This window comes from Rhincodon typus, chromosome 12 (genome assembly GCF_021869965.1).
Source record: "Rhincodon typus isolate 14 chromosome 12, sRhiTyp1.1, whole genome shotgun sequence".
Classification (NCBI taxonomy): Eukaryota; Metazoa; Chordata; class Chondrichthyes; order Orectolobiformes; family Rhincodontidae; genus Rhincodon; species Rhincodon typus.
In genome coordinates this window covers 66,148,274-66,175,561 of record NC_063343.1, presented here as the reverse complement: position 1 = coordinate 66,175,561, position 27,288 = coordinate 66,148,274, and the positions used below count along the sequence as shown (strand labels likewise).

General features: G+C 42.5%; 1 protein-coding gene across 3 annotated transcripts in view; it reads right to left on the bottom strand.

The window, feature by feature from the left end:
- tmco6 (transmembrane and coiled-coil domains 6) overlaps window positions 1–27,103 on the bottom strand; it is a 42,412-nt gene extending 15,309 nt beyond the window's left edge. The window contains exons 1-8 of one of the 3 annotated variants that reach the window (XM_048603545.1): window positions 27,004–27,103; window positions 22,236–22,348; window positions 21,684–21,793; window positions 16,619–16,802; window positions 16,124–16,228; window positions 11,412–11,497; window positions 8,609–8,725; window positions 4,097–4,208 (exon numbers count right to left, since the gene is read on the bottom strand). In XM_048603545.1, coding sequence (XP_048459502.1) covers window positions 4,097–4,208; window positions 8,609–8,725; window positions 11,412–11,497; window positions 16,124–16,228; window positions 16,619–16,802; window positions 21,684–21,793; window positions 22,236–22,271 — 750 coding nt within the window. In that variant the 5' untranslated portion in view covers window positions 22,272–22,348; window positions 27,004–27,103. Of the gene's footprint in view, window positions 1–4,096; window positions 4,209–8,608; window positions 8,726–11,411; window positions 11,498–16,123; window positions 16,229–16,618; window positions 16,803–21,683; window positions 21,794–22,235; window positions 22,349–26,904 lie in introns of all 3 variants that reach the window. The other 2 variants (XM_020513695.2, XM_048603544.1) reach the window with 2 other exon arrangements.
- Between the last annotated feature and the right edge of the window lie 185 nt (window positions 27,104–27,288).

Below are 27,288 nucleotides of genomic sequence, written 5' to 3'. Positions count from 1 at the left end.
TTCAAGGATAATGGATATCCAAAGAACTGGGTCAGGAGATGCCTACAGGAACAGCATCAGAAAGATTCTACACGCCCCGACACACTCATCACACTACCCTACATCAGGAACACGTCAGAACTCACCACAAGACTTCTACGACCGCTCAGCATCAGAGTGGCACACATCAACCCTACGACAAGTGCTCACCCGAACTAAAGACGCACTCCCCGCCATGGACAGGACCAATTTTTCTTTTTCTACAAGATCCCCTGCAGAGACTGCGAGAAACGCTACATCGGACAAACAGGAAGGAAACTAACAACAAGAGTAAATGACACCAACTGGCTACAAAAAGACACGACCAATACTCACTCATCTCAATCCACATGGACAAGGAGAACCACGACTTCGACTGGGACAACACCAAGATCCTGGGACGGGCTAGGCAGAGACAAGCACGAGAATTCCTGGAAGCATGGCATTCCACAAAGCAGGCTATTAATAAACACATTGAACTCGGCCCCATATACATTCCACTACGGAGGAAACCCGGAGGTGAGGCAATCCATCGCAAAGGACCCCAGAGTTTAAAAGCCAGGCGGGAAAACACACCGACGCTTCATCAGAGGCTGCACTGAGGATGTTACCAAGCACGGTAACGAAACGTCTGAGGAACAACAAACCAGCTCGGCGAGCCAACCAACCTCAACACCCACAACCCGAGCTACAAGTCTACTCCAAAACCATAGAATATTGCTGTTTATGACTCGGTGTAAACATTTGGGAGTTGTTCATAGAATCTCTACAGTGTGGAAGAAGGCCATTCGGCCCATCTGATCCACAAAGACCATCCCAAGAGTGTCCCACTCAGACCACTCCACTACGCTGTCCCTGTAACCCTGCATTTCCCCATGGCCAATCCATCTAACTTGTGCATCTTTGGACTGTGGGAGGAATATGGAGCAACCAGAGGAAACCCACGTAGACACAGGGAGAACGTGCAAACTCCACACAGACAGTTGCCCGAGGGTGGAATTGAACCCAGGTCTATGGCACTTTGAGGCAGCAGTGCTAACCACCGAGGCACCGTGCCACCCAGTAAACTCGATCGGCTGGAATCAAACAACGTGATCAGGCTTTGATCAATTCACTGGATGAGTGTCAGAGATCTTCCTAAAATAGAGCACGTTTCCGATTACTTAACAGAACAAAGAAATTTTTCTAAGAATAAATGATTTGGATGTGAACTTAGAAGATATGGTTAGTAAGTTTGCAGATGTCACCAAAGTTGGAGGTGTAGTGAACAGTGAAGAAGGTTATCTCAGAGTACAACAGGATCTTGATCAGATGGGCCAATGGGCCGAGGAGTGGCAGATGAGAGTTTAATGCAGATAAATGTGAAGTGCTGCATTTTGGAAAGGCAAATCAGGGCAGGACTTATATACTTAATGCTAAGGTCCTGGGGAGTGTTGGTGAACAAAGAGACCTTGGAGTGCAGGTTCATAGTTGCTTGAAAGTGGAGTCCTGGGTAGACAGGATAGTGAAAAAGGCATTTGCTATGCTTGCTTTAATTGGTCAATGCATTGAGTGAAGGAGTTGGGAGGTCATATTGCAACTGTACAGGATATCGGTTTGGCCACTTTTCGAGTATTGCCTACAATTCTGGGCTCTCTGCTATAGGAAAGATGTTGTGAAACTTGAAAGGGCTTAGAAAAGATTTACAAGGCTGTTGCCAGGGTGAAAGGTTTAAGCTTTAGGGAAAGGCTTAATAGGCTGGGGCTATCTTCCCTGGAGCATTGGAGGCTAAGGGGTGACCTTATAAAATCATGAGGGGCGTGGATAGGGGGAATAGACAAGGTCGTTTCCTCAGAATGGGGGAGTCCAAAACTAGAGGGAATAGGTTTGAGGTGAGAGGGGAAAGATTTAAAAGGGACCCAAGGGCAACATTTTCACACAGATGGTGGTGCGTGTATGGAATGAGCTACCAGAGGAAGTGGTGGAGGCTGGTAGAATTACAACATTTAAAAGGCATCTGGTTAGGTACATCAACAGGAAGGATTTAGAGGGATATGAGCCAAATGCTGGCAAACGAGACTAGATTTATTTAGGATATCTGGTCAGCATAGACGAGCTAGACAGAAGGGTCTGTTTTCATGCTGTATGCCTCTAAGCCTCCTGACCATGTTGGGAACGCACGTGCCCTGAAGTCAGTTTCAGAGAGAAGACAAAGAACCGTGAGGTTGACCTTCACGGAGAACAAAGCTGGCCACTGCACTCAAATCGGTGTATTATTTAATTCGAGCCAAACATCTACAGTTAAAGTAAGAGTTTGGGTTAAACGTGGATTAAGAAAAGTAAAGTGAAGTTGAATGAAGTGAGTTAAAGTTGAAGTTAGATTAAGTGAGAATTAAATGTTACAATGAATGTATGTTTTATATTGGGTATTGGTACTTAAAGAGTTAAAATAAAGAAGGGTTTGTTTAATTAAGTTCTGAGTCGGTTCCCTGTCTTTTGTCTGACACACGAGGCTAGAACACTTGGGTAAAAAGGTTTCAGCACTTCTTTTCGGGCAACAATAGAAATCATGTTTCATGACAGATGAAATGGGCAAGTTTGGGTCCTGCTATAGGTAGAAGATCGGCTAGCCAACAGCAAACAGAGAGGAGGCATAAATGGGTCATTTTCTGCTTGGCAAGATGTAATGAATTTTATTTCATTATGCTCTTGTGGACATGGTTGTCACTGGCTGGGCCAGCACGTATTGCCTGTTCCTAGTTGTCCTTGAGATGGTGATGGTCAACTACCTTCTTGAACCACTGCAGTCCATGTGCTGTAGATACTCACAGTGCAGTTATGGAGGGATTTCAGGATTTTGATCCAGTGACCTTGAAGAAATGACAATATATTTCCAACTCAAGATGGTGAGTGGCTTGGAGGAGAACTTGCAAGTGGTGGTGATCTGCTGCCCTTGTCCTTCTAGACAGAAGTGGTCATTGGGTTTGGAAAATGTTCTCTGAGGATCTTTGCTGAATTTCTGCAGTGCATCTTGTAGATAGTACACACCGAGACGAGGAGAATTTTTTTCCTCATAGAAGGTCATGAATCTTTGGAACTCTCTTCTTCAAAATGCAGTGGAAGCAGAATGCCTGAATATTTTTAAGGCACAGTTTGATAAATTCTTGATAAGCAAGGGTATGAAAGATTACTGGGAGCTGGCTGGAATGTGGAGTAATCAGATCAGCCATCATCTTACTGAATGGCTGAGCAGGCTTGAGGGGCCGAGTGGCCTACTTTTAATTCATATGTATGCTCTCCTGTTCCTAAATTCCACTCCAGAAATTTGAACACAAAAGCTAGGTTGACATTCCTTGCAGGTGCCAACTTTCAGACAAAAGCCCGTCTGCTTTCTCAGGCAGATGTGAAAAGGTGGGTATTATGCAAAACGACAGCAGGAGAGTTTTGCTGCGTTGTGGTAAATATTTAGCATTCAAAACAAAATTAAATGGCCATTATCACACTGTTGATGGTGGGAGTTTGCTGTGAGCAATGTGTGGGCTGTGTTTCTCCAAATTACAACACTGAAAGGCAGATGTGCACTTATCTTACACGACTGCTGGATGGCTGTAAAATGCTTTGGGACAGAGAGGTACCATTAAAATGAAGTCATTGTTGCAATGTAGGAAACACAGCAGTCCAGAACATTAACAGGATATTAGAACTTCTTCAAAGTAATGCCTCTGGCATCTTTTTTGCCCAACTCAGAGGGAAGATGGGACATTGATTCAACATCTTATTTGAGGGATGGCTCCTCTCACTCCTTCCATACTTACCTAAAATCTCAGCCTTGATTTTTGCTTTCAAATCTTTTTGCATTCTAAGTCCTGCTGTGGGAATTGAGCCCGCAACCTCCTGACTCACAGCTGAGTATGCTCCCAACTGAGCCACAATTAACACTTGAGAGAAAAAAAAAGCATGTAACTGACTATTTTGGAGGTTGGGCAATGCACAATATGAATGAGTCTTTTCTTATCATAAGTGGTGCTTCTCTCACACTGAGCAGCCACTGACAACAGGCACGAGGGGATAAATTTAATGATCTCCCAGCTCTACTTACCAATTCCACACCATCTGTAGTGCCTGAGTCAACAGTTCTGCCCAGTGCAATCAGCAGTTTTACAGCTTGGCTTATGAGGCCCTGGGAGATCATGCATTCACAGCTTACACCACTGCAACAGAGACAACAGACTGTTTTCATTAACTGATCCTCCTGGGTTCTCTTTAAAGACAAGGCACAGTGAAGCCTATCTTTAAGAAGTAGAGAGGATGACCATATACAAAAAGGGGCTACTCAATGACACAGAGAAACACAGGTTAACACCTCTCCTGAGGCCTCTCAATAAAACTGTTTTGTGGAGCTGGAGGATCCCCTGCAACTGTGCATCCAAAGTACAACTTCAGTGCGTATGCTGCATGGGTTTACTTCATGTGGTGGTCGGAATGTAAATTCAGTGTGAATCCAGATTCAGGTCCTAACTGTAATCAAACAGAGGTGAAACAACTCAATTTTTGCAAAGCTGGGATTAACAGACTTACAGTTAATGACATCAAGGAAAATGGGGATAACACGGGAATATTGCACGGAGGTAGATGATCAGCTAGAATCTAGAACGACATTGCCGTTTGAGGGGCTGAATGGTCTACTCCTCTCCCCTGTTGCCACATTTGGCAAGGAGCCTTGCTATTTCACTTTGGAGCCACTTAATGTTATCACACCCAAAGTTCAGTGATTTTATCATTATTAAATTTGGAGGATGAATGCAACCTCACAGCTTGCTTATAGCAGGGATGACTAGTGAGAATTAAAGGTCAAACCTGCAAAACAAGGGCATATGTAAATAATCAATTAATAAAAGATCATCATTTACAAATAAGGTTCAGTGCACTGCTGGATACTGTTCTGCTCAGTGAATGAGCAAAGAGACATTGCCCAGGACAATAGGAACAGTCTAAGAAGTTAATCACACCTGGGAAAACATTACTGCTATACTTGGAGAGGATATTTCTGAGAGATCATTGAGTGAAACTACAAGGCTGGAATTCAGAAATAGGAAGACAATGGTCACTTTGTTGGGATTGTACTATAGGCCCCTCTGCCAATAGTCAGTGGAAAACCGAAGAGCAAATATGTAGATAGATCTCAGATATATATATAGGAATAATAGAGTTGCAATGATAGGGGATTTTAACTTTCCAAATATAGACTGCGACTGCCGTAGTGCTAAGGGCTTGGACGGTGAGGTATTGGTTCAGGAAAATTTTCTTTATCAATATGTAGATGTACGTACCAGAGAAGGAGCAAAACTTGACCTTCTCTTGGGAAATAAGGCAGGGCAAGTGACTGAAGTGTTAGTGGAGGAACACTTTGGGGGCAGTGATCGTAATTCTATTAGTTTTAAAATAGTTACGCAGAAGGATAGGCCTTGTACAGAATTAAAGTTCTTAATTAGAGTATGGCAGCTTTTGACAGTATGAGACAGGAGCTTTCAGAAGTTGATGGGGGGTGTAGTCTGTTTGCAGGTAGAGGGATGGCTGGCAAGTAGGAGACTTTCAAAAGTGAGATAGCCAGTGTTCAGAGGCATTACGTTCCTGCTAGAGTGAAGGGTAAGGCTGGTAGGGGTAAGGAAGAATGGATAAATAAAGATATTGAGGCTCTGGTCAAGAATAAAAGAGGAGACATATGTTAGGTATAGACAACTGGAAGCAAGTGAATCTCTTGAGTATAAAGGGTGTGGGGCATTCTTAAGAGGGAAATCAGGAGGACAAAAAAGGGATATGAGATAGCCTTGGCAGATAAGGTTAAGGAGAATCCAAAGATATTCTACAAGTACATCAAGAGCAAAAGAGCAGCTAGGGAGAGAACAGGGCCCATAAAAGATCAACAAGGTCATCTATGCATGGAACCCCAGGAGATGGGAAGAGATATTAAACAAATATTTTATGGTAGTTTTAATGGGGAGAAACTCGGATAAACAAATATTGATATCTTGAAAACAATCCACATCACAGAAGAGGAGGTGCTGGAGGTCTTAAAAAAAATGTAATGGTGGATAAATCCTGGGACCTGATCAAGTGTATCCCAGGACATCGTAGGAAGTTAGGGAAGAAAGTGCACGACCCCTAGCAGAGATATTTGTATCATCTACAGCCACAGGTGAGGTGCCGGAGGACGGGAGGGTGGCTGATGTTGTGTCTTTATTTAAGAAAGGCTGTAAGGAGAAGTCTGGGAACTATAGACCTGTGAGTCCGACATTAATATTGAGTAAGTTGTGGGTAGGGATTCAGAGAGATAGGATTTACACGCATTGAGAGGGACAGGGACTGATTAGGGATAGTCAGTATGGCTTTGTGAGTGGGAAATCATGTCTCACAAACTTGATTGAGCTTTTTTTAGGATGTAACCAAAAAGACTGATGAGGGCAGAGTCTTGGATATTGTCTACACAGCCTTTGACAAGGTTCCTCATAGTAGACTAATTAATAAAGTTAGATCACATGGAATTCAGGGAGAGCTTGCCATTGGATACAGCATTGGCTTGACAGTAGGAGACAGAGGTGTTGGTGAGGATTGCTTTTTGGACTGGGGGGCCTGTGATCAGTGGTGTTCTGCAGGAATTGGTGCTGGGTCCACTGTTGTTTGTCATTTATATAAACGATTTGGATGACAATTTAGGAGGCACGGTTAGTAAGTTCGTGGATGACACCAAAACTTGTAGTACGGACGACAGGGAGGAAGGTTATCTAAGATTACGTAGGGATCTTGATCGATTGGACTAATGGGCTGAAGAGTGGCAGATGGAGTTTGACTTAGATAAATGCTAGGTATTGTATTTAGGTGAAGCAAACAAGGACAAGACTTATACAGTTAATGGCAAGGCGGTGGGTAGTGTTATCAAGCAGAGAGAGACCCAGGGATTCAGGTACATAGTTCTTTGAAAGTGCGTCACAGGTAGACAGGGTGGTTAAGAAGGCGTTTAACATGCCTGCCTTCATTGTTCAGCCCTTTGAGTATAGGAATTGAGACGTCATCGTGCGGTTGTACAAGATATTGGTGAGGTCTTTTTTGGAGTACTGTGTACAGTTCTGGTTGCCCTGCTACAGGAAGGATGTTATTAAATTGGAAAGGGTTTAGAAAAGATTTACCAAGATGTTGCTGGGACTGGAGGGTTTGAGTTATAGGGAGAAGCTGGATAGCCTGGATGTTTTTCACTGGAGTGTAGGAGGTTGAGGGGTGACCTTATGGGGGTTTATAAAATCATGAGAGGCATAGATAAGGTGAACAGCAAAGGTCTTTTCCCTAGGGTGAGTGAGTTCAAAACTAGGGGCATATTTTTTAAGGTGAGAGGAGACAGAATGGAAAGGGACCTGAGGGGCAACTTTTCCACACAGAGGGTGATTCATATGTGGAATGAACTGCCAGAGGAAGTGGTAGACACAGGTAAAGTTACAATATTTAAATGACATTTGGACAGGGATAGAAATAGGAAAGGTTTAGAGGGATATGGGCCAAGTGCAGGCAAGTGGGATTAGTTTAGTTTGGGAAACTTGGTCAGCGTGGATGAGTTGGATTAAAGGGTCTGTTTCTGACAATATAGCACAAAATAATTCATAGAACAACATAAGCATCTGTTGAATTTGTTTCAAAGACTCCAGCTATGGTTCTGTTGTGGGGGTCTTGTCTACTGGACAATAATCCGGAATATCCATCCTGAGAATTCAAAGCCCGCAGAGAATTTAATGCACTTTGAAAAAGTCTGAAAATAAATAAACTGCTCTCTGTAACAGTGACCATGCAAAAGGTAAAGTTGCCATAGTCTCACCAGAGCACGCAGCTACTCTCTCATTAGACTGAGACAACTGATGTTGGTTTAACCTGAGGGTCACCACGCCACAGGCAAGGGGAGAGGTTGAGAAGGAGAGTCCTTCATGGTAACCTCAGCCAGTATCGGAATCAAACCTATTGATTCCAAGATCCCTTTGGTGTCACTCTGCATTGCAAACCAGGCATCCAGCTAACTGACCCCCAAAGTGCAGCTCTCATTACAAACCGCATCTCATTCAGTAATGTCCCCTTTGGATAGGAGATCTTACATCCTTACCCAGTCTGGATCTAGATTTAACTCTAGTCCCACAACAACATGGTTGCCCTCTGAAGTGGCCTAAAAGGTCACCGAGATGGACAGAGCAACAAGGTCTGGGCAACAGTAGCGAGCCTTATTGGTGACACCCACAATGCAAGAATGGTTTATTTGGAAATTACATGTAGGTAAATATTTGAAAAGCTGGGGGAATGGGGTTAGCGCAGATAGCTGTGAGGTGATAGTTGGATGTTCGAGATGTTATCGGTGCGGCAATATTGCTATTGAGAATCTAAGTCAGCAAGAACACCATGAATAAAAACAATCTGCTGGAGAAACTCAGCAGGACAGGCAGCATTTGTGAAGAGAAAAACAGTTAATGCTGAAGTCCAATATAGCTCTTCCTCAGGCCTACAGTATATAAAGTGAGACAAGACAAGGACTCAATGATAGGGGTGTGGAACCCTGTTTAAATTATCACTGCCTTTTTACCTACTCACGATGTAATGCAGGCACCAGGCACATTCCACAGCGATCTGCATCCCAAATTCAGAATCCAGATCCAACAAATGAATCAAGCGTGCAGTCAGATTGGCTTCCAGAACCGCACTGATGAGAAAACAAATATATACGTCAGCAACAGCAAGAAAGCTGACTGCGAATGACAAAACTATGAATTTGTTGAAACCCACAGCTCCCAGGAGATCACCTGAGAGAATAAACTTGTATTAGAATGGCTCGTTTCATCATCTCGAAAAGTCACAATATGATTTATAGTCTCTCATGTACTGTCAAAAGGAAATGCAGATGCCAATTGCACACAGATAAATCCCAGAGACAGCAATCTAATAACTACAGAAAATCCATTTTAATGGAGTTTGTTGAGGGGTGAATATTGGGTAAGGACACCGGAGAGAAACACCCAAATTTTCTTTGCAACAGTGGCTTTCCAGGTAATTCCTCAGCACTGACCATCTGACAGTGGGGCGCTCCCTCAGCACTGTGCTGAGTTTATAGTCTAGGTTTTGTGCTCAAGTGTCTGAAGTGGTAACTGAATGCACAACATTACTATTGGTGGAGAGGTACTGAACAAAAACAAGGTTTGTTGTGAAACCCTTTTATCGTACCGATGGGCCGTACCCAAAATGTTGTGATTCCTGTTAAATTCAACCTAAAACACTATTAACTAAAAAAACAGCTTCTCATTGTATCAGCACTTTACAATTCTCCAGGCCTTTGTGTTACTCAGACAGTGCACTGTCTCCCTCTAGTGATGTGAAATCATCATAGCAACTGAATGACAAAGAACTACCGACTTAAAAGAAACTGGAAATACTTAAAACCATACGGGTCAGTCAGTACTTGCAAGCAGAAAACACTTGTTAAAATTTCTATGCACTCTTCAACAGAACTGAAGATTAACAGATAATAATCAAAAAAGTTTGCATTTTTGCCCCATATCTTTCATGGCCCAAAGACATTACAGCAAAAGAAGTAAATTTCTGAAGTATTGTAACGTGAGAAAAATGGCAGCCAATTTGGGAACAGTAAGATTCCCACAGACAGAGATTCTGTGCAAATTCGGCTGACTTAATAAACTTCTGAGGAGGATAAATAATGACTCTTTTTTTCAAAATAATGAGACGGAATCTTAGATTCTCTGCAAATTAGTGTCTTTCATCTTTACACTTACACAAAGCCTTTACACAAAGGCCACTCAGCCCCTCCAGCCTGCTTGATATGATCATGACTGTTCCAACTGTAGCTCCAACTCCCACTTTCCTGTCTGCCCCCATGACTCTTTGACTCCTTTATTGATCAAAAATCTAACTCAGGTCTTGAAAATATTCAATAATCGTCTCCACTGCTCCCTACTGAAAAGAATTCCACAGATTAATGATCCTCAGAGATTTTTCTTCTCCTGATCTCAGTCTTAAATGGGAGTTTCAAGGAGTTTGAGATTGGAGCTTGAAATGGGAATAACTAGATGAAGAATGACCACCATCTAGTTTGGTTTCTACCGTCCTGATATTTGCATGACGCAACAATGGAACTGATTATCGGGGCATCCAGTTTCTCTCAATTAGACTACAGTAGACCTGCAAGAGGACAGATAATCCCCAGTGATGGAAAGCGTTAGGGAACCACTATACACCCACCATCTCTCAAATTTGACTTTAGCCCACATCAATGTGCAAGCAGCTAATTTTGTACAGGAAGCAGCATTGGTGAGCAGCCCCTTTGACTCCATATGAAGCCACAGCACTGTATTCATTATGGTCCACAGATATTTATTTTTACATGGAATGTCCAACACAGTGTCAGGTCATTCAGCCCAAATGGCCAATGTTGATGTGAAAGCTCTATATGAGTTTTTTTCCACCTCCTCTGCTCCCCAGTTTGAGTGTATCCTTTTATTTCTTTCTCTTCTGTGTGCTTGCTTAACCTCCCCTAGATTTCGTATTCTACGTGGTTGATAACATATAAACAAACAGAAGAATGTAAACATCTCTAGTCAGGCCCGCGTCTTGGGACTACCACACAAAAAGCTTGGGACTGCCTTCAGGCAATTAAAGCCTGTACCCCCAGCTTGAAATGCTTTATTCCAACATGATTCACTCTCGTCTGTTTTCTTCGACTAAATTCTACTTCCGTTGTAGTCTCCTTTTATAATGGAACTTTGTGCCACCTAAGCATTATAATTCCAGAATGCATTTGATCATCGTGTCTAAATTGCTTGGATGGTGAAGATCAACGTTATTGGGAACAGATCAGAAATCAGTGCATCAACACAAAAGACTTAGAAAAGAAAGTGAGTGTCGACAAGTCCAAATTATAAACAAGAAACCATTGTTGCGGGAGACAACAGTGTGACAATGTGATGAAGCTGGTTAAAGAACTGGTAGATTTTCTGAAATAGAGACTTTGCATAGATTTAATCAACCTAATTGCGAACATGTTTTCAAGAAGAACGGAATTATCCCAATTAAATGCCACCCAGTAATGGCACCGGGAGAAAGGCTTGGAATGGGGTGACTTGTAGTAAAGTATGTATTTAAAGGGAAACTGGCTAGTGGGAGGAAAAAGAATTATTCTGATAACTGATACAAGGATAAATCGTGAAAAGTGGGAGAAGGCTCATGTGTTGAAAAATATCCAGCAAAGACCAGCGAGGTTGAATAGCTTGGTTCTGTGCTGTAAGTGTTACATTAATCCTACCAGAGTTTTAGAGTGAAACAGACACGCATTCATCCTGCATCCAGAACTTACAGACTTTAGCTGGGTGCTAACTTACGGGATAATCTTCTCTCCTGCTTCCTTCGCCTGCAGCATTTGAGACAGCGAATAAGCCGTAGCCTCCACCACAGCTCCATGAGGTGACTGAAAGAGACAGATAAGGCTCTAGAAACACATTACATTTACATACTGGTTCTTAGAGGGAAAAAAAACAGCCCAAGGCACCTGGCATTCAGGCAGATAGAAAGGGACAGGCATTAATTTGGAAAAATGTTTTGAATTTGAGCAAAACACCAAGAGGATTAAGATAGGAGAAAGCAGTTCTGTTTTTCTAGGGTATTACAACCGTCATAAGACCTATAACAGCTTAAGCAGAAATCCAAACTTCATGTTATCACCAGAAAGAATGACATGGCGAAATTTTACAATTGAAAACTTTCAATGTATCAATGACTAAAACATAGAATACTTAATTCAATTTAAATTATTTACAGAATGTTATCTTTAAACAATTGAAAAGAATTTGCCCATTTCTACTTTAAGGACAACCAAAACTCCCAATATTAATACATTAGTCAGCCTCTTAAGTAGGCAATCATTCTCTTGAATCTATCCAAAATGTGACATAACTCCCAAGGGTTTACTTCTGTTTTTTTTCCCCCTTTCCCGATACTATTTTCCACCTTGAGCGTGTTCCTGGAGAATGGTGCCTCTACCTTCAGCTAGCTGAACCCTCTAGCCTCACCTTTACACCATCACAAACTAGATTTTCAAACTGTGTGCAAATTCCCACCTCTATTCTGTGTTTTGAACAAGAAAGCCAGCATTTTCTCTGCTTAACCTTGCCAACACCCAATTGCTTGCTCTCCCCTTCTTAGTCATTTATTGATCTTGAAGGCCAGAACAGGAATTCCTCCTCTGTCTGAGGAGGAATCTCTGGGTTGAGAGGGAAGTCTGTAATCTGATCTGAAAAGGATCTACTCGACCCGCAACAGCAGCTGAGCACTTCCTGCACATGGGTAAAGGCAATTTCAGTCACAGAAAGAGGAAGATACTTTTCCATGTAGGAGGTGTTTAGTAACTCATTTACAAGACAAACACCATAAATCAAGTTTGGAGTTGCAAATGGAAACTTGATTTCAGGAGTACACAATAAAAGAATGTTCAGATTAACTATTTCCAAAAATATTCTGTTCATTAGTCAACCACTATTAAAAGTTCTCAGAAGTACACTCAGGTATTGTTTCTTTAAGTCTTTTTGGAAATGCTAACAAAACGACTTTGAGAATCACATATAGCTGGCTTCCAAATTCAGTAGGTAATAGGGAAGGCAAACGGAATGATGGTCTTTATTTTAAAGGGAATGGAGTATAAAGCTAGGGAGGTTTTGCTGAAACTACACAAGGCACTAGACAGACCACAACTGGACTACTGTGAACAGTTCTGGACCCCTTATCTAAGCAAAAACATTTTGGCATTAGAGGCAGTCCAGAGAAGGCTCAGTCGGCTGATACCTGATATGGAGGAACTGTCCTTTGAGAATAGGTTGTGTAGCTTGAGTCTGTACTCATTGGAATATAGAAAAATGAGAGGCAGTCTTATTGAAACATACACAATTCTTAGGGGGCTTGACAGGCTAAATACTGAGAGTATGTTTCCCCTTGTGGGAAAGTCTAAGAACAGAGGGCATAGTTTCAGAATAAGGAATCGTCCATTTAAGATAGAGATGAGGAAAAATTTCTCTGTGGAACTCTTTAACATAGTAGGTTATTGAGGCTGGATTGTTAAATATTTTAAAGGCTGAAATAGATGGATTTTTAATCTGTAAGGGAATCAAGAGTTATGGGGAAAAGGGAAGAAAAAGTGGAGTTGTGGATTATCAAATCAGTCATGATCTTTGAATGACAGAGCAGGCTCGATGGACTGAATGGTCTACTTCTATTCCTACGTCTAATGGTCTTCACTGATCCTGACATCTCTCCAGTTGGCAACGGGAGTTGGTGTTCTCCAAACAGTTTTTTTACCCCTCCGTAGCAAAAGGAAAAACATTGGCACTGTATCCAAAGTAGAAATGTTAATCAGTAGCCTCTAACCATCACTGCTTTTCACCTTCAAAACAAAGGGACAGGTTCCAGCCTGATTATTTATGACTTGATACTGATAACATTTTTTCTGGGTTTTAGGAGACTTGCAGTCTCTTAATTGTGGACATAGCTGTCATTGTACCCAGGTGGCTACACACGGCAACTTCATTCAATAACACAAAGTAAACCTTTTTCCTATCAGACAAGCTCCAGCATAGGTCCATGTACATCTCACTTAAACTACATTTGAAGAGACAGTTCCAAACCATAATAATCTTATAAACCAAAAGATTACAGGAATACAGAGTACTGGGCTAATGGTAAGATTCTTGGTAGTGTGGATGAGCAGAAAGACCTCAGTGTCCATGTGCATAGATCACTGAAAGTTGCCACCCAGGTTGATAGCGCTGTTAAGAAGGCATACAGTATGTTAGGTTTTATTGGTAGAGGGATTGAGTTTCGGAGCCATCAGGTCATGTTGCAGCTGTACAAAACTCTGGTGCGGCCGCACTTGGAGTATTGCGTACAGTTCTGGTCACCGCATTATAGGAAGGATGTGGAAGCATTGGAAAGGGTGCAGAGGAGATTTACCAGGATGTTGCCTGGTATGGAGGGAAGGTCTTATGAGGAAAGGCTGAGGGTCTTGAGGCTGTTTTCGTTAGAGGGAAGAAGGTTAAGAGGTGACTTGATAGAGACATACAAGATGATCAGAGGATTAGGCAGGGTGGACAGTGGGAGCCTTTTTCCTCGGATGGTGATGGCTAGCACGAGGGGACATAGCTTTAAATTGAAGGGTGATAGATATAGGACAGATGTCATAGGTAGGTTCTTTACTCAGAGAGTAGTAAGGGCATGGAATGCCCTGCCTGCAAAAATAGTAGACTCGCCAACTTTAAGGGCATTTAAATGGTCATTGGATAAACATATGGATGATAATGGAATAGTTTAGGTTAGATGGGCTTCAGATTGGTTTCACAGGTCGGCACAACATGGAGGGCCGAAGGGCCTGTACTGCGCTGTAATGTTCTATGTTCTATGTAGTCTTAACATACAATAATGTATCTGCATACTTGCAACAAGAGCTGTTCAATACTGTGGGATGCCCCATAGTGCAGTACAGCCATTGAAGTACTTCTTAAGTATTATCACTGATAAACATTAAGAGGTAACTTTTCCTTTGTACTTGTGTAAAAACAAAGGAAAACAAAAAAAAAAGGAAGATTATGGAAGGCAAAAATGACAAAAGGGATGATGGAGCAAGGTGAAAGGAGATATGAATGGGCAAGTAAACAGAAAAAAAAAGACAGACTGAGCTATAAATAGGAAAATCCAAATCATTAATAATGACTTGTGTCTGAAAAACAAGAGCAGTGGTTATGCTCTGAAATTGCTACATTAAATTCACATCACCAATACCAATTGTTTGTTCCTTTATGCACCCATTTCCCTCTGTATGCGCTGGCTGTTACACTGATCCCCTTTAACACTCATTCAAACAGAAAAGATAACGCCTCGGACAGTGCAGCATTCCATCAGTAGCAATGTGCCCTCCAACTGTTTTTCTGTAACTTATTACACAAAAGAATCTTAAAATTTTATGCACTATCACTTAAAGGCATTGAGTTGGACACAAGTGTGCACAGTAGCCTTTGGTTGCTGCTCAGTATTTTTGAGGGGGAAAGTTGATCAGTACTGGATAGAGTGTCAACCTAAACCATGCTTTCAAGTCCATTGCACAAAGCTACAATCTGCTAGCTTAGAGGTAAGACTGCCATCAACTGCGTGAATTAATCCAATACAAGGGAGACTCTGCAGGGCGCTGATCTCCTGGTTGTTCATTTAACCAGAAAACAAATTCAACTAGATATGTGAGCTGCAGCTGGGTTGACAACTTTCCTCAGTTGTGGGTTCAGTTCCAAAGTCCTGAGCACAATATGTAGACTGGCATTTCCAGTACAATGCCCAAAAAGCCCTGCATTGTGGAGGTGCCACTGTTTTGAAGGAGACTTTAGATTGAATCTTGTCTTCCCTCCCAAGTGGACCTAAAAGGTACCATGGCACCATTTTGAAAAGGTGCAGTGAATTCTAGAACATATTTACTCTTAGATGAATGCTAAAGAGCAGATTATCTAGTAATTGTTGTTTGTGAGTGTTTACAGTGTAAATTGGCTGCCATGTTTCCTATATTACAGCAATGACCACACTTCAAAAAATACTTAGTTGGCAGTAAAACACTTTGGGGCATCTGACGTCACAAAAAGCAGTATAAAAATAAATTCTTATTTTTAACAGTATGACTGTAGTGATAGCCTAAAACATCTTCCAAATGTGTGGGAAAAAAGCCCACAAAAACTAACACATGCTCAGGGCTCCCTATTCAAATTAATAAAAATGCCCAGTTACCCATGAAGGTGCAGTAAGGACGGGATTCTTTTACCACAACACAAAAGAACAACAATGCCAGAAAGTCAACAAACGTATGCAGCAAAATATGAAATGCAGAGTTCTTCAGGTGCAAGACTTGCAACAGCTGGGTCCTGGAGAGTGAAAACAGATGTTCTTTTCAGACCTTAGACTCCAGTCTAAATACATGCCTAGTTATTTCAGTAATGAATGCAGCGCTGAATAAAATAACGGTTTCTCGCTCAGTTATGCTAATGAGTAAGATTTGGCAATTATATCTCACCTGCAGACAGACTGACAAAGCTTGGATCACTCCTTGCACCAGAAGCTGACTCCGAACTGCTTCATTCTCAGCTGCCAGGTTGCCTAGTATGTACAGGCACAGCTCCTGAAACAGAGCAACCAGAAAAGAATCTGCATATTTCCACAGCTTTAAGCAGCCAAAATAATTTGTAAAGATCAGCTCAGAAACAGAAGATAAATTCTGTACCAGGCCCTTCGATGGACCAGCTGCCAAATTCAATTCCCAGGGTGGGACTGAAGCACCCATTACAATGCCCACCACAAGCACTGCTCACATACCAGACAATTAAATATTGGCAGTAAAAGCACGCAGTTTAAGTTTTCTAGGCCGTGAGGGGCTTGACTGCCATGTGGAGAATAATATTTGCAGCAATAAAGAATGGGTCATGGTCCATTGGACTGTGCGCTCTGGGACTTAAACCCCAAAATCCCTTAGTGAGCGACGGCTGATGCCTTAAAATATGGTACTGCTCACCGTGAACTTGGCGCTCTGGCCTGAAAGATACGTCAGGAGGTAGGGTGTTGCTGGTAAACAGACAAGCGAGACGCTGGGATCATCAGAGTGGGAGAGTTCGAGCAAACACTGTGCAGCCTCAAGTTGAACTGATGTCAGGTTGCTGGTGAAGAGGCCGTTAAGGACATGGATACTGTTTTCGAACCTACACAAGGTGCAGAAAATATCATGGAGTTTGTGTTTCAGAGAGCTCTGGGTTTTAGCAGGCTCTACAGCGGTTATGATTTTCAGAATGGTTTACAGATGAAAAGATGAATTAATCATGCAAACATTCGTTAAAGAATATGATACAGTTGGGATTATCGAGAAAAGGCTGCAGGGAACTGAATATCCTGAGGTATTCAGCTTTTAGAAAGGACAGTCAAAAAGAAAAAGGAGGTGGGGTAGCATTGCTGTTAAAGAGTAATAGCGAGGGAGAACATGAGCTTTGAGAAGTGGAATCTGTGTGGGTAGAGCTGTATGGAACTATCAAGGGGTAGAAAACAATATTGGGGGTTGTGTATAAACCATCAAACTGTAGTAGTAACATTGGGGAAAGCACTGAACAGGAATTTAGAGATGCAAGCAACAAATGTACACTCTGAGTGACTTTAGTCTGCACACAGCTAGAGAAGGTAATCAGTAACAATACCGTACAGGAGGAATTTCTGGAGTGTGTACAGGATGGGTTTATTAATACACTGAGGAACCAACTAGAGAATATCCTAGACTAGGTACCATGTAATGAGACAGGAATACTTAGCAATCTAGCTGTGTGAGTAAGTGCAACAATTGTTCATTCCTGTCTGGCACAAAATGAAATGGGAAAGGGGGCCTGACCAAGGCTAACAAGGGAAATTAAGGATAGTATAAGGTCCAAGGAAGGGTCATACAAATTAACCAAAAAAGCAACATACCTGAGGACTGGGAGCAGTTTAGATTTCAATAAGGAAGGACAAAAGGATTAAGAGGGGGGAAAAAAAAGGAGAGTAAGCTTGCAAGGAACCTACAAACTAGTTGCGAAAGCAAATACAAGTACGTGAAGAGAAAAGAATTAGTGAGGATAAATATCGGTCCCTTAGTCATAAACAGGGGAAGTTATAATGGGGAACAAAGAGTTGGTAGAACAATTAAATACACACTTCAGTTCTGTCTTCACAAAGGAGGAAAAAAAAACTCCAAAAATTTTGAGGAACACAGGGTCCAGTGAGAGGGAGGAACTGAAGGAAATCAGTACAAGTAGGGAAATGTTATTGGGGAAATTAATGGGTTTAAAGGCCGATAAAACCTCGGGACCTGACAATCTGCATCTCAGAGCACTTAAAGAAGTGGGCCTAGAAATAGTGGATGTATTGGTGACCATCTTTCAAGATTCTATAGGCTCTGGAATAGTTCCTACGGATTGAAGGATAGCTAATGTACCCCATTATTTATACAAGGAGATAGACAGAAAATGGAATTATGGATCGGTTAGCCTGACATTGTAAGTGGGGAAAATGCTAGAGTCCATTATAAAAGTTTTAATAGCAGAGTACTTAGAAAACAGTGACAGGATCAGCCAGAGTCAACATGGATTTACAAAGGGGAGATCATGCTTGACAAATCTGGAATTTTGCGAGGATGTGACTAGTAGAGTTGATGGGGGAGTTGTTGAGGCGGGGGGGAACGGCAGTGGATGTGGTTTATTTGGACTTTAAGATGGTTTTCATCAGCTCCCACCTGAGAAATTAGCATATAAAACTAAAGTGCACGGGACTGGGTAGTGTTCTGACATGGATAAAGAACTGGTTGGTAGACAGGAAACAAAGAGTATGAATACACAGGTCTGTTTCTGAGTGGCAGCCAGTGACTCATGGGGTATCACAAGGACCAGGATTTGGACTCAAATTCACAATATAGATATATAAATGACAATTAGATGAGGGACCTAAATGTAGTATCCCCAAGTCTGCAGATCACACAAAGCTGGGTGGGAGGGCAAGCTGTGAGTAGGATGCAGTGTGATTTGGACAAGTTGAGCGAGTGGACAAATGCATGACTGATGTAATATACTGTGAATAAATGTGAGGTATTCAGTTTGGTAGCAAAACAGGCAGGCAGATTATTACCTAAATGGTGACAGATTGGGAAAGGGGGAAGTGCAATAACACCTGGATGTTCATGTACACCAGTTACTGAAAGTAAGCATGCCGGTCGTGGTGAGGGCAGCAAATGGATGTTGCACTTCATAGAGAGAGGATTCAAATACAGGAACAGGGAAGTCTTGCTGCAATTGTACAGGGTCTTGGTGAGACCACACCTGGAGTACTGTTTGGGTCTCCTTATCGAAGGATATATGTTCTGGCAGGACTGACATATGAAGGGAGGCTAGATTGGTTAGAAATATAGTCACTGGAATTTAGAAGAATGAGGGGACATGTCATAGAAACCTATAAAATTCTAATATGACCAGACAGGATCAATGCAGGAAGGATATTCCCAATGAATGGACAGTCCAAAACCAGGGGTCACAGTTTAAGGACACAAGGTAGGCCATTGAGGACCGAGATAAGGAGAAATGTCTGCACCCAGAGTGGTGAGCCTATGGAGTTTTCTATCACAGAAAGTGGTTGGCGCCATAACACTGAATGTTTTCAAGAAGAAGTTAGAAATAGTTCTCAGGGCTAAAGGAATCAAAGAGAAGGATAAAGCACGAACAGGGGATTTACTTGAATGATCAATCGTGATCATTTGAATGGCTCCTATAATTATATGTTTCTATGTGTTATAAGAATTAAATTATTTCCCATTTTATCATTTTCCCATCATTATCACACCTTCACAGGTCATCAACTGTGGCAAAATAGAGTTTTTCCCAAATTCCAAAGGGGGTCCCACTTTATTCCACTGGATAGCTAGTAACCTCAGAATGGGGATAACAATTTAATGCCAATGTACGCTGCTCCAGACAGTCTGTACTTGCATTTAGATGGTGCCTTAAAGCTGGGCTACTCTTCAGGTGCCTGAATTATTGGAGACACAGACATACAACTAAAGCTGTATGTTGGGTCTTTGTGGGAATTGTTTGACAAGTGTCAAATTTCAATGGAGAATTTCTCTGCTCTCTGGGAACCTCCTGATGTCTCAGGCTGCTTTTGTTTTGTATACACCAAATCCTCACTACCTGCAGGGCATAGGGGGCACAGACCTCCCCTAGGATTACAAAATATGTGGATAACGCTATCATATAACTCCAGGTGCAGCGAAGGACCCAGTAGTTCCAAACAGATGAGTCTATCAGGACAAATTGATGGGACTGTGGGATGATCTTGCGAGTACACGGATCCATGGATAGGCAATCCATACATAAGGAGTGAGCATATTAGTTCCTTAGATGAGGGCATCACTGGCTAGGCCAGCATTCACTGCCTATCCCTAATTGCCCAGAGGGCAGTTAAGAGATAACCACATTGCTGTGGGCTGTACCTCACATTGAGGCCAGATCAGGTTCAGAAGGCAAATTTCCCTCCCTAAAGAACACAAGTAAACCAGATGGTTTTCTTTAAAAGACAACTGACAGTGATTACACGGTCACCATTATGGTAGCTTTTCAAACTAGATTTTTATTGAATTCAAATTTCACAATTTCCATGGTGGGATTCGAACCCATGCCCTGATAGTTTATTAATCCAGTGATATTACTATTACATCACCACCTCCCTCTCACAGTTAGAGTTGGAGTTAGGGAATTTGAACAGTTCTGTGCAACTCACGTGGTTAGTAACTTAATATCAGACAGATTAAAACTCAGTCTAACACCTCAGTAATCAAGAAACCCGAAACCTCACCTCCATCACCCCCACTGTTCCCCATTGCACCCTCCAATACATACATGCACCCCAACTTGATGAATTTCCACAAAGGATGCTACACTGTGAAAAGCTGGATCAGAAGGCCCAGGAAAAAAGGCACAGCAGGATCAATTTGGGGGAATTTGTAAAGCAGAGGCAATCTGACCATAACTGCAGATGCCTGGGAGATCTGGTCTGTAAAGCTCCAAGTTCACAGAACTGATCATCAAACAGAATGTGACACCAAGCCACATATGGCAGCATTAGGACAAACAACCACAAACTTGACCAAAGTGGCAGGAGCATCAGAGAGGTACAGCAGGAAGGTACAGAGGTTCAGGAACGGTATTCTACAGCTTAAGTACGATCATAAAGCACAAGAGGCCAGAACCGGAGGAGCACAGAGATCTGAGTGTTTTATAAGGTTACAGATTGAGAGCAATGATACTATGAAGGGATTTTAAAACAAGGATGAACCTTTTAAAATCTACACCCTAATATGAGACAGCACAGAAGATAGCTAATCATCCGTCATGCTTTCACTAGTGGAAATCAATGAAGAGCTATCCACCCACTAAGACTTAAACTGAAATGACCCAAACACAGTGCATATGGATGCCACAAGAGTCAGGGCTGGATGTCAATCTCAGATTCATGAAATGAAAACTCAGTTAAACACACTGAACCACTTAGTCTCCCAGTACTGCTTTTTCCTGCTAGGCAGCTGTTACATTTCACTTGATAGCAAACCAAGATGAAAAGGTTAATTGATAAACTTGCTGAGGTCCAAATGTGGCAGACAGCACCAAACTGACAAATTCAAAATCGATAAAGCTGTTCATATGTGGGCTGCCACTGGGCAAGGGAAAATGAGCACAAATAGATTGTTCACAGAAAGCCAAATTATGTCTTGCAGGGAATGGAATTTGAAACTCGAAATTAGTTTGTTCTTCTTCATGACTTCAGTTCCACACTGCATGGCTCGGTCAAGATTATCTGAATTTGCCCAGTAAGAATATTGGTTTTATGAAGAAGGCTGCTCAACAGTCCATTTCAGTGCCAAACGAGAGAGGTCACAGCGTGACTTCGACCATATCAACAGAAAACAAACAAAGGAAAACAATGACAAGGATTTTAGTGAAGAAACTGCAGTTGGCTGACACTGCAAGTGAGTGGATTGTGGATAAAAAATACAAATGTTATGAAACTGCCAGTACCTGACAAAAATCTGCTGTGCCTCCTTCAGTTGGAGCACTCGACGTAGACAGCGTAAAGCAGCAAGACGATCATCTGATCCATGCTGAATCCTCTGGTACAGCTGCAAAACCTACGACAGGTCAGAGGTTCAATATGTTCAGGAGCCAGTTACAATCTCAAATTATAGATGCTCTCTTAAAATATCTACCATTAAGCAGGACATAATGTGGAGGTTCCCGTGTTGGACAAGGTCAGAAATCACATGACACCAGGTTGTAGTCCAACAGGTTTAGTTGAAAACACAATGTTTTGGAGCGTCACCCCTTCGTTAGGTGAATTGAGAAAGAAACACAGAATACAAAATTCATACGTAAAATATCAAAGGGTCATACAACTGATGAGGATGTATTAACCAAACCTAAGATGCTGCTAAATTTTTAATCAGTTAGAAGATTTTAGTTGATTAATATGTATATGTAAATCCCTGAATTTCTGTCGGGTTACTGCCCTGAGAGAACTAAAGGTTTTATCAGTACCAGGACAGATGTGTGTTTGGACAGACTGCATCTAACCTCCTCCTGAGTAACCGAAGTCTCTCTGATCTCCATGTTCTCGCCATCATCCTGCAGACCCCTCGGCAATCTTTTGCTGATCAGCTGCTTTTCCTTGCGTGCTTTCCTCAGAGCTGCACAGAGAAAGGAGGTTCCAGGTAACTTTAAAATCACGTGTCACAAGACGAATTTAGTAAAACAGTTATGTAGGATCAGTTTAAAAGTCTGCAGAGAAATTATGCAAGTTCATTAACCTTACTGGCACCAATACAACAGAGAGCTTTTCACAATGTGCTAACAAACATTATGTGCTGCACTTAAGTAATTGAGAAAATGTAAACAGATAATAATTTAAAAATATACTAAAAGTGCAGGAGCAAACAATGCAAACAGAAATGGGTAAAAAGTTATAGAATCCGTACAGCGCAGAAGCAGGCCATTTGGCCCATCGAGTCCATACTGACCCTCCAAAGAGTATCCCACCCAGTCCCACCCCTTACCCGATCCCTGTATTTCCCACCTTAGACACTATAGGCAATTTAACATAGCCAATCCACTTAAACTGCACATCTTTGGACTGGGGGAGGAAACCGGAGCACTCAGTGGAAACCCACGGAAACAGTGCAAACTCCACACAGTCACCCGAGGCTAGAATCGAACTCAGGCTCCTGGCACAGTGTGAGGCAGCAATGCTAATCACTGAGCCACCATGCCGCCCCACAAAATTTACAGCTCAGAAGCAAAAGACCATTTGGTCCAACATGGATGCTCATGGTCCACATGAATCTCCTCTTACCTCTTTTGTATCATTTAACCCACATCCTTTATAAATTTCTGGGGTCATTTAGCTCCTTTGGCTGGCCAGCTGCTTTGCAACGCAGAATGACAGCAACAGCATGGGTTTGATTCCTGCAATGGCCGAGGTTATCACGAAGGAATCTCCTTCTCAACCTCACCCCTCGCCCGAGGCATAGTAACCCTCAGGTTAAACTCACCACCAATTATTTCTCTCTAACAAGAGAGCAGTCTATGGTTCACTATGACTATAGCAATCTTACTGTTATAAGTTTCAGTAAGATTCCCATCATTTCATTATCAAGCTTCCCCATAAATCCTTCTGTACTATTCAGCCCTGTGGAAGTGAGTTCCACATTTTAATCATGCTCTGGATAATGCTCGAACTTCCTTTGGATTTACTAAAAACTATTTTGTAACAACAAGAGACATGGTCAGGAACAGGCACATGGGAGGTCTAGAAACCAAACTGTATCTACTTTAATGTGAGAAGCTTGACTGGTAAGGCGGATGAACTTAGAGCATTGATCAGCACTTGGGAATATGATATTGTTGCAATCATTAAGACATGGTTGAAGGAAGGATGGGACTTGCAGCTTAATATTGCAGGTACAGAAGTTTCAGGCATGATAGTCCGGGAAGCAAGAGAGATTGGGGGCATTGCATTATTGATAAAGGAAACCATCACTGCTATATTGAGGGAGCACATCCTAGAAGGCCTTCAAATGAGGACATCTGGGTAAAGCTTAGAAATAAAAAAGGACAATTATCTTGCTGTGATTATGCTATAGGCCTCCCACCACTCAGAGCGTGACGAGAAACAGACATGTAAGCAAATCACATAAAGGGGAGAGAGAAAGAGGGTTACAGTTGTAGGGGACTTCAACTTTGCTAACATTAACTGGGATCACCCTACAGTGAAAGGATTAGATGGGGGTTGAATTTTTAAAGCACGTCTAGAAGAGTTTTTTAACACCAGTATGTAGATAGTCCGACTAGAGATGGGGCAGTGCCAGATTGAATCTTAGGGAATGAAGATGGTCAAGTGGTTGAAGTTTCAGTTGGTGAGTATTTTGGGGATTGACCATAATTCTGTAAGTTTCAAAGTTATTCTGGAAAGGGATAAGGATAGTGTAGAAGTTAAGTGTCTAAATTGGGGAAGGCCAATTTCAATAACATTAGACAGAATTTGGCAAATATAGACTGGGGGGAGCTGCTTGCAGTTAAATCTACTTTTGGAAAGTAGGAGTCTTTTAAAGGTAGTATTGTAAGAATTCAGGGCCAGCATGCTCCTTTAAGAGTGAAAGGTATGGGCAGCAAATCCAGCGAATCTTGGATGTCAAGGGTTTAACAGAGAAAAAAAGCGTATGTCAAGTAGAGTGCATTAAAAACAGGGAGGTCCTTCAAAAACTATAGCGAGTGAAGGAGGTTGCTTAAAAAGGAGATTACGAGACAAAGGAGAGCCACAAAATATCTTTTGCAGATAGGATCAAGGAACACCCCCAAGGCTTTTTCTAATTATACTATTAGTAATAGGATTACCAGAGAAAGAATGGGACCTATTAGAGGCCAAAGGGGAAACTTGTGCATGCAGCCAGTGGATGTGGGTGAAGTTTTAACTTGATACTTCTCATCTGTATTGACAGAAAGGAAAGACATTGTAGCCAGAGATATCAGTTGGGATGGTGAGGTCCTAACACAGATAATAATGAGGAGATATTAGATGTTTTAGGGGGCATACAGATGTACAAATCCCCAGGTCCAGGCAGCTACGAAAGGCAATGCTGGCTGTGCTGGGTCCCTGGCTGATATATTTAATACTTGCTGGCCCTGGCGAAGTGCCAGTTGACTGGAGGATAGCCAATGTGGTTGCTTAGTTCAAGAATGACAACAGGGCTAGTGTGGTAGGGAAATCAGTGGTAGGGAAATTACTGGAAAAAATTCTGAAGGACAAGATTAATCAATTCTTGGAAAGGCGGGGACTAATCAGGGCTAATCAGCACAGATTTGTTAGAGGGAGATCCTGTCTGACAAATTTTATTGATTTTTTAAAGAAGATGACTAAATATATTGATGAGGGTGATGCGATTGATGTGGTTTATATGGTCTTCAGTAAAGCCTTTGACAAGGTCCCACATGGTAGGCTGGTCCAAAAGGTCCAAATTACTAAATCTGCAGATGACATGAAAATTGAGGGTGTTGTTGATAGTGAGGAGGATGGACTCAGGCATCTAGTCTGATATGGATCAGCTGGTAAATTGGCCAGAGCAATGGCAGATGGAATTTATTCCCAATAAGCGAAAGGTGACATGTTTTGGGAGATCCAAAAAGTGAAAGATATACACAATGAATGGTAGGCCCATAGGGAGTACGAGGGAATAAAAGGACCTTGGTGTACAAGTTCACAGATCGCTCAACGAATCAGCACAAGTTGACAGGGCGGTGAAGAAAACAATCAGGATGCTTGTCATCATTAGCCACATTATAGAATATAGGAGCAAGGAAGTCTGGTTACAACTTTATAAAACACTGGTTAGGCAAAGATGGATTACTGTGTGCAGTATGGTGGCCACACTATCAGAAGGATGTGATTGCACTGGAAAAGGTGCAGAGATTCACCAGGATGTGACCTGGGATGAAAAGTCTCAATTATAAGGACAACTGGATAAGCTGGGCTTGTCTTTTTTTGGAGCAGAGGAGGTTAAGGGGGATCTGATTGAGGGATACAAAATTATGAGATGCACAGACAGAGTAGATCGTGAGAGTTTCTTCTCCACAGCAGACGTGTCTAAGACCACAGGGCATAAGTTTAAGGTGAGTAGTAAATGGTTTAGAGAAGATCTGAAAAATATTTTATCATTCAGAGGGTGGAAGATATATACGATGTGCCACCTGAGAGGGTTGGGGAGGCAGGTACCCTTGCAACATTTAAGAAGCATCTGGATGAGTACTTAAAATGCCAGAGTATAGCAGAATATAGATGAAATGCATGTAAATGTGATTAGCGTAGTTTGGTGCTTGTTCGTTGGCACAGACATGCTGTATGACTCTAAAACAACAGATCAGAGGAAAGGAATAAGGACCAAGTAAGTCATCTCCTGACTCTCCAAATCCTGTCCACCATCTACAAGGCACAAGTCATGAATGCGATCCAATATTCCCAACTTGCCCAAGTGAGTGCAGCTCCAACAACACACAAAAACCTTCACAGCCTCCAGGACAAAGTAGCCTACCTGCTTGGCATCACTTCCACAAATATTCACTCCCTCCACCACTGATGCTCAGTAGCAGTGAAGAAATTCATCAAAGATCCTTAGACACCAACATCGAAATCCACAACCGCTTCCACCTCGAAAGAGGCATGGGAACACCATCATCTGCAAGTTCCCCTCCAAGCCACTCACCATCCTGACTTGGAAATATACCACTGTTCCTTCAGTGTCACTGGGTCGAGGTCCTGGAACTCCCTCCCTTATGGCTTGTAGGTCTACTTTCAACACATGGACCACAGCAATTCAAGAAGGCAGCTCACCAACCTCTGCCCCAGGACAATTAACGATGGTCAATAAATGCTGGCCAGCCAATGAAACCCGCATCCCATAAGTGATTAAAAAACATAACTGAGGATGGGCACTTGTCCCACTCTAATACGCTCGCCCCCTTCTTTCCCCCAGACCCAATGAGGCATGTACGTAACTCCATCCCAGCTACTTTGAAGAGGGAGGAAGTCACACATTTCCTTCCCACTCAATCATGAAGATGACCTTAGCCCCCTCATTGGGGAAGGGGGAATTTTCCCTCTCCTTTCCTTTCCTTTCCTTCCTCCTCCTCCTCCTCCTCCTCCTCCTCCCCTGCACCTCCCTCCCTCACACACCTCCTCTTCGTCCCTCCTTACCCGACTCATGCAGCCGCCTCTTGGCTTTAATATCCTCCACGCCGCAAGCTCGGTTCCGGCTCCGGATCATGTCCGCGGTCCCTGGCTGGAGACACTCACCGTGGCCCAGGGGCTGATCCTCTCACATACACAGCACAAACCCGAGCTTCGCCTTGGAGACCTCTTCGCCCGCTCCCACCGTCGCACACCGATGACGTAGATCCCCAACCATGTAGAAGACCTCCCAACGCAGCGCCACCCGCAGCCCTGGAGGCTGAATTGCAGGTCAGCTCCACCCAGAATCTGAGATGACAAGGTGTAGAGCTGGATGAACACAGCAGGCCAAGCAGCATCAGAGGAGCAGGAAAGCTGACGTTTTGGGCCTAGACCCTTCTTCAGAAAATG